This window comes from Raphanus sativus, chromosome 3 (assembly GCF_000801105.2).
Source record: "Raphanus sativus cultivar WK10039 chromosome 3, ASM80110v3, whole genome shotgun sequence".
In the NCBI taxonomy this organism is placed as follows: Eukaryota; Viridiplantae; Streptophyta; class Magnoliopsida; order Brassicales; family Brassicaceae; genus Raphanus; species Raphanus sativus.
Window position 1 is genome coordinate 2880422 of NC_079513.1, and position 8040 is coordinate 2888461.

An 8040-nucleotide genomic window follows, 5' to 3' on the forward strand; every position below is an offset into this window, starting at 1 on the left:
GTTTGAGTGGTGGTTAGTTTTCCGGCGACTCTGATCGTTTGTGAAACAACCTCTGGTCAATATGGAAGATCAGAATAGAGAGAAGAACCTGGAGAACCCAGTCGTGGTTCAGAAGGTATGGTATGGGCTTTGGTCCCATCAGACCTTACGGTTAGCCCTTGTGGTCGAACCGAGGATCTGGTCGGTTCATTAGTCCCAACCGTTTCTCCTTATCTGTTTCTAGTCTATCTTCTTCTCTTCTTTCTGGTTATACACGTCAGGTTGTGAAGGTTGAGTCCAAGGTTCATCCTTAGACTTGGGCCGGTCACACCCTAACCGCTAACTAGACCATGGGTCGGTTATGCGGGACTGTTCGGTTCATGGATAGTATGGCTTGAACCATATGAGGCCGTGGCTTATTAAAGTCACTAAGGCCAATAGGAATACCTATTCCTGAAGGGAATTAGGCGCAATGGACCAAGGGTCCAAGGGCGGTTAGCCGAGAGACGAGCAGACCAATCGGCAAGGGCTATAGCGGCTGTAAGTGGTTCTATCTATGTATCTTTATATTATTATGTCTATATGATATATACATATGGAGAACGTGGTAGTTATCCATGTTACCAAGTCATAGACCCTGATGTCATGGTCGGTTACGTTGATCGCTAACCATAGCCAATAGATTGGATCAAGGGGTACTAGTCGCCAAAGGTTGCGTGTTGCCAAGAGTCATGAGTTACCAAAGGTTGTGAGATACCAAAGGATGCAAGTAACCTAAAGGTACAAGATACCAAGGGTTGCAAGTATCAAAGGGTACGAGGACCAAACGGTACCAATGACCAAAGGGTGCATTGTGATCCAAAAGCGAATGTACGGTGATCCAAGATCTGCGATCATGTCGTGATCCAAGAGGTACGAACGTGTCGTGATCCAAGAGGTACGAACGTGTCGTGATCCAAAAGGTACGAACGTATCATGATCCATGGGATGTGTACGGGTCGTGACCGAAAGGATACGAACGGGTCGGGACCGAAAGGGTATGAACGGAACGAGACCAAAAAGGGTACGAGTGATTCGATTGATATAAGGACACCATTTGCATTGTGTTGGGCATGGACTCACACGATGGCAGTGAGTTGTCAGTTAGGTCAATACATGAGTGTAAGGAAATAGCGAAGGCCTTAATGGCTAGTGCAATCCATACATCATGATTGATGTCTGAACCATGATCCATGGTTAATGGATGGATGGTTCTACCCGCAAGGGCTAAGTGGGATATCTTACGATCAACCTCGGGTTGGTGAGTAAGATAGGCACCATATGCCTTATGTAGGGCATGGACCCACATGATGGCAATGGAAGGCCGGTTATGTCAGTACATGCTAAGTAGACGATGGCTTATCATGACTAAGGGTCGGTTCATGTTCCATGACGGTGGATCGATGGCCGAGTACTAGTATAGATAGTCACGTTGCTGGAGTATGAGCATTGATGTGATTATCCAAGATGTCAACCTCAGGGTTGATAACTTCGAGATTGGCTAACAGTCATGACGAAGTGTATGGCCAGTATTATGTGTCGTTGACCATAAGTACTAAGCCTAAGTGTGACTGTTCAAGGAATGCCGTGTAAGGATTGATCATGGTTAAGTATGGACGACCTGACCATAGATAACGGAACCAGGTGTCGAAACTAACCTGATTAACGAATACATCGGTTGGTATGAACAAGTCATATCTTTGTCTGGGTTAAGTCCCAAGGCCGGTCAGGCCAGATGAAGACTCATCGAATCCAAAGTCATGTGAGGATGGTTGGTTGATTGACTTAGGATTATGATGGGCTTTGTTAGTCCAAAAGAAGGACTTGGTACTATTGCCTATAAGGCAAGGGAGTGTGCATGAGCCAAAAAGGGCCAGATGCATATCTCTTAACCGTTCGAAGACTTCTCAAAGGTTACTTATGTCTGTGGGGATGGTTGGTTGAATGACTAAGTACCTAGGGGAGCTGTTTAATGCAGGAATCATTATAAGGACCTTAAGTAAGATCATTGAGTGATCGTGGTCCAGTACACAAGCAAGTGTAGTTCAAGTCAATGGTGGTCCGATGAGCTAACCAGCTCCGTAGATGTGGCCAAGGTAAGATCTAGCTATGTTTGCATAGATCGAGATAGAATGGTTTAGGGGAATGGAACCTCAAAATCGTATGACTTGGTTTGGGTTTAGGATTGACCTTTAAGCTGATTGGTAGTTGAGTAAACTGACCAAGGCTAAGGTGATTCTACCAGACAAGTGTTAGATTGGTTTTAGACCAATGGTAAGTTAGAGAATATTCCGCTGCGTATCTGTTGAAATGATCTAAGCTATGAATGACAAATGAAGTCTTTAGCTAAGGTCTAAGTTAGCCCTCGCCTAAAGGCGATATTATAAATAAAGGGCGAAAAATTAAGAGGTTCGGCCAGGAAGTGGACCGAGCGACGTGAGGCGTCGACCGCGGCCTAGTCGGCCCGGATCGGGTCTTACATAACTCATGCCTCATTCACGAGAAGACAATATGAAAATTAACATTATGCATTTATAGTGCAGATTCACATATGATGTTAAGAAAAACATTTACATTTTAATAAATGATTTAGTGTAGAAAGTGCTAATCGGTGGAAGCATCATGGCATAGTGGAATGGATGTTCGTGAAGTTGTTCATTATGTGGCATAGTGGAATGACTGTCTGTGAAGCTGTTCATTATGTTTGCATTGATCATCATAGGTAATAGAATATATGATGTGGAATTGATAATTTGACCAGTATTGAAAAAAGAAACTCCTTATATATCAAATCAAATACTGACAATTTATTTGATATATACTGAAGTGAGAAATAGCTTGTATGGATGTTATATCTTCCAAGCATCAACCTCTTACAGTTATTTTAACTTCTTCTTTACAAAATTGTCAAACATTATCATGTTTTTGTTAAGTTGATTCTTAGGCATTAAAAATCCCTAGAACTCTTCTCTCCAGTCAAGTGCCGTTTTCTACTCTTTTCTTAGATCTGAGGTCTTCTCCAGCGGCGGTTTTCGTTGCTGTTCTGTGAGAGAGCCTCCTTCAGTCATTTGTCCTCTGTTCTAGTAATTGTTCTTTTTTTAGTTTTTAAGCTTTGATGGTGGTGATAGGTAATGTAGCTTCTTTCCGCCAGTGATGGCAATTTAGTGTGATTGAGCAGTGGTTTGGTTCTAGTTTGATATTGGTGAGGTCAGCTTCGTTTTCATGGTGTGCTCTCTCCGTCTGTGGGTGATGGTGAAGTTGATTTTAGATCCAGTGGTGTGTACCATGGTTAACCGGCCTGTTTGACGACTTTTATTTGGTCTTATGCTCTTTGGAGTTGTTCAGTGTAACTGCCTTGGTTCTTCTGATGTTTCTCTGCTTGGTCTGAGTTGCCGGTGTTAAACCTTATCTGGTTTCTGGTTTGTGGTGGAATTACTTAGCTGGTTAAAATGTGGGGTCTTCGTTTGTTGGGTTTGGTCTGGCAGTCTCTCAAGCAAGGCATCAAAGGCTTCTTGGCTCTTCCTTTTGGTCGCAGCGTCTCATCGTCGGTTTGTGGAGTAGTTGTATTGAGGTGTTTTCAAGGCTTTCCTCCTGTACGTTTTGAAGATACATTTGGACTCATATGTGCTAAGGTATATATAGTTGGACTGATGCAAGTTCCGGCTCGTTGTTGTGCAAACTTTAATTTGAAGATCCCTCACGCTATGTTTTGGCTCTTTGCGTGGAAGTTAAAGATAATCTCAAAATAAGATAGAGTTGTGTTTTAATGAAACATAAACTAAGATAGCTCAATGAGCTTTATTGAAATGAAAAGAACAGAAAAGAAGAAGCTTTAGATTGCCTTCAAGATCAAAAAGATTTCTAGATTGATATTCATAAAAGGAAAGAGTTGGATCTTTCTGAGAACCCTAGTATACATGGGTCTTCGGCCTGGCTTCATAGACTTGGGTTTGTGCTCTAATACTCCCCTGCAAACTTAGCGTCGGATGAACTGTAAATGCAAGATGCCAAGTTTGAACCTCAAATGAAGATGGCATGGAATGAGCATAAGTAGATGAAGTAGGATGCTTGAGAAGTATGCAACTGGCTTTCTTCACCATGGAGAACAAAATCAGAGTGAGATTTATTCAGACCTATACTTGGAGAGTATCACATGGTTTCATTCAGAGGTTTCTCTTGAACTTGGAGAGCTTAGTATCTCACTTAGAAATATAATTGTGACCTATTTGCCTCACTATGAACCTAGGTTTCCTTTACCTATTTCATTCTTCTAATATGTCTCATGAAGAAGAGGGCTTCTCTTTCCACCTCTACCAACAAATCCTACTCCATTAACAGTGAGCTTAAATTTCTCTCTAGTATTTTATCAAACACTTGGTATGTGCTCAACAAACCAGAACTTTGCAGCCATAAACCCATATCAATCTTAACCAACATCTGACTTTCTCTTAGACATTTAGAGCACCTTATCTACCTTCATCAAAACCAGAACGTTGCTGCCGTAAACCATCTTTACCAAAAAAACAAGCATTCAACTTCATATTCCAAGCCTATAAATCTTAGCCAATTCACAAACTCAATCCGATACCAGCCTATTATTCTAAACAACTCAGCAATGTTCTTCTGATGTTCTATCCTTTGTTCTGTCTCAGATGAGAACCAGACATACCTTGACTAAGTGATGAAGAAGCACCTTAATACATGACTTGGGCTTGTCTTGGACGCAGCTCAGTGTTGACAGTGAAGCTCGAGTCTTGTTTCTCTGTCTCATGACTTTCTTGATGGCTTAGATTAGACTTTTCAAGTCTGGAGCTTTAGTGATAGAAAGAGACAGTGTTGAGAGGCTTGGTCTTGTCGCAGGTTCTTCTTTCTCAGACAAAGCTCTGTTTTTTTTTTTTGGAAAGACACCAATCTTTTTTTGACAAGAAGCTTAAAAGCAAGAAATAAAATAATCTGCAGATCCCTAATTGACTGCAGCTCTGATACCATGAAGATAATCTCAAAACAAGATAGATAGAGTTGTGTTTTATATTGAAACATAAACTAAGATAACTCAATGAGCTTTATTGAAATGTAAAGAACAGAAAAGCCTTCAAGATCAAAATGATATTCATGCATCAAAATAATTTTTTTTTTAAATTTTAAAACAATAAATTGACACTCTTTATCGACTGCACATCCTAAATAAAACTTCAAACTGACACAAATTACAGCGCCTCGGAGAGTCAAAGCGTTGTTTGAGAAGGACAGGGTCGTATTTCTCTCCGTCAGACAAATTTAAACGTAGAACGAGCTTCTTGAGTAATGTAGCGTTGCCTAGAAAGTATCTAACCACTTCCTGTTCTGTTGCTTGCTCCGTGATCGCGGTTTCAATTTCAATGTATTCGAGGAACGATACCAAACAAAACGACAGCTCACAGGAAAGACTATCTGTCACTGCCTCTGGATTATCATAATTAATCAATTCCTGCCAAACACAAAAATATACAAAAACAAAAGAAAAACCGAAACAATCAACAAATAAAACCTTTTTTTAGGTAAAGAAGTCACAAAGTTTCATTACTTACCAAGGTCAAACTTTTCAGATTCGGGCAGCTCTCAAGAAGGAGTGGCAATAATATAAGACAGTCCTCTAACCATATAGTGGCACGCAGACTTGTCAAGCCATGAAAGTTGGGTAATGGGTTCATGTCCCGGAGACAATAGATTAACTGCGAGCAAAAGAGAAGTCAACAGAATACAAAGTGATAAAAGAGAGCTTTTGTCATTAGTTTGATTATACCTCAAGAGTACTCTCTGAGAGTGTCATATGTCCCACGGCTGAAAAATTGTTGAGAAAATTATAGATGATATTTCTCTCTGATAAGTCATCACCCATCTGCTGAAAGTCAACATCAATATGGACCTTGACAGAGCCACTCATTCTTATTATCTCGAAGCTTTCGAACTGGCAATTTTTGAGAATCAGGCGTTCAAGTCTCGGAGTATCAAGAACCGCATCATGAGGAAATATTACGAAGTCTAAGTCCATAATCTTGAGACATGGTAGGGTAAGAGACGCAAAATCATTCAGCTTTACGTTATAAAGCTTTAAGGATACCAATGACTGACACATAAGAAGGGTTAAAGGTATATTAGTGGCCCCATCATTCTCGACACTGAAATGTTGAATGTTGCACTCCATCACTTTACCGAGACACCGCTCGTAAAGACATGCATTTTTTTCAAAGCCAATGATTAGCTTGAATTCACTTAAGCTCTTGACATTTGGAAGAAACTTGTTGATAAAATAAACACACGCTTTATTATTTGGGAAATCGAAGCTGTCTAGTTCTAATCTAGGAACCCATTTCCAAAGATCTCTCCATCTAGAAGACAGGACACTTGTCCAAACAACTTCCTTCCTCGTTCTAAAGCTAAGTATATGACATAGCAAGGAGTCATGTAATAAGCTTATTCTATCTTTCCCTCTGCTAGTTCCTACTTCCTCTCGAAGCAATGAACCTGAAATTAAAATAATTAGTTATTAGTTGTTGTCGGACCACCAGGATTGTCAGCAGACGTGATATCGCAGAGTGATATAGTCTTACGATTTGGTTCTTCCGTAATAGACATGTTTCATAGAGCAGATCAAAGAACAAGCCGAGACACAAAGAAAAATAGTTTAACTTCGACTCTAGTTTCGTGAATGAAAAACAGAGGGGCTGAATACGAGACTTGTACTTCTCGGTTCCTATGTTAATTTTGTTTATACCGATCCGACACTATCTATACTATTAAACCTAATAACAAAAATGGAATATCTACTAACAAAAATGATATGCTGAAAGTCCACTAACAATAGGCCCAATATACATCACTGATGCGGTGATGCCCAACTTTCTGAGAAAGAAAAACTCTGTTCTTGCGGAGAAATTTCGAAGAGACAAGACACATAAAATAAAAGAAAAATGCAAGGTTTTAAAAATCGGACCGGACGCCGACTCGGCGTATTCACTAGTTGACTGGTCGAACCGGTTCAACCGGATTTTATTTATTATGATAAAAATATATATCGCCAGTGACTAATATCTAAAAACACTATCACAAAAAAGAAAACGAATAATATATTAATATCGTTATGTCAAATCTTGTGGTTAAATAGAATCATTGAATTACAATACTTAGTTTTCTTACAATTATGTAGTTCTAAATTTTGTGGCAATGGAAAATTCACATGACGAAGATGATGTACGAGAGACAAAAAGAAGACGTTTGGGTTCTTTTTTAGAGAAATTATTAACAAACAACAGCTTTTTTTTTTTTTTTTTGTCGGCCATTTTACAGACTCATGTGGACTCTGTAAACCAAACTGGGTGCTCTGTATCCATATGGACAGTAAACAACAGCTATTAAGTATTATTATCAATATCAAAGATTATAAACTCTAATTAAATTTAAATTATATCAGAACTTGGTTTTAGCGTCGACCCGGTTCACCGGTTTCACTGGTTTTGAACCAAATTTTCCGGTCTTTATGCAATCCGGGTTTTGAACCGAACCGGACTCGGCTTACTTAGCGTGTCACGGTCGAACCGGTTCGACCGGCCGGTCCGGTCCGGTTTTCAAAACCTTGGAAAAATGATTTGTTTTTAGCGAAAAACAATTTTTTTTTTCAAGTCAGCGGAGAATGAATTTCTATGACAGATGATGACAAGCTTAGTTTACGATAAAACTCTTTTAATTTTTTTATGTGACTGTATATGAAAGTGAAAGACAATTTTGAAATTAATGTTAGATTTAAATTAATGCTACAACTATTAGCTAGATGTTTCTTTTAGGGCTGTTCAATATGGCAAAACCGAACCGTACCGAACCGAACCGAAATAGACAATATGGTTTGGATTTGGTATATACCATACAAACCGAATGGATGTAATTTTCTAAAAACCGTACGATTTGGATATGGTTTGGTATATAACCGATAAAACCGAATAAACCGAATAAAACCGATCAAAAATAGAAACATGTAAATATGTATAT

General features: G+C 39.4%; 1 protein-coding gene across 1 annotated transcript; it reads right to left on the reverse strand.

Moving 5' to 3' along the window:
* Window positions 1-5182: 5182 nt before the first annotated feature.
* Window positions 5183-6749, reverse strand: LOC108844875 (F-box/FBD/LRR-repeat protein At5g18770-like). The gene is made up of 4 exons (XM_018618162.2): window positions 6609-6749; window positions 5801-6522; window positions 5586-5729; window positions 5183-5485 (listed from the first exon to the last, which is right to left on the reverse strand). The coding sequence occupies exons 1-4, from the start codon at window positions 6631-6633 to the stop codon at window positions 5183-5185; spliced, it is 1194 nt and encodes a 397-aa protein (XP_018473664.1). The 5' UTR covers window positions 6634-6749.
* Window positions 6750-8040: the final 1291 nt, after the last annotated feature.

Bases quoted from the DNA above. Each gene is read 5' to 3' on its own strand.
- LOC108844875 (XM_018618162.2), bottom strand. From the start codon at position 6,633: ATGTCTATTACGGAAGAACCAAATC. The intron at 6,523-6,608 runs GTAAGACTATAT...TTTTAATTTCAG, and splicing joins TATTACGGAAGAACCAAATC to GTTCATTGCTTCGAGAGGAA. The intron at 5,486-5,585 runs GTAAGTAATGAA...TGTGTTTGGCAG, and splicing joins ATCTGAAAAGTTTGACCTTG to GAATTGATTAATTATGATAA.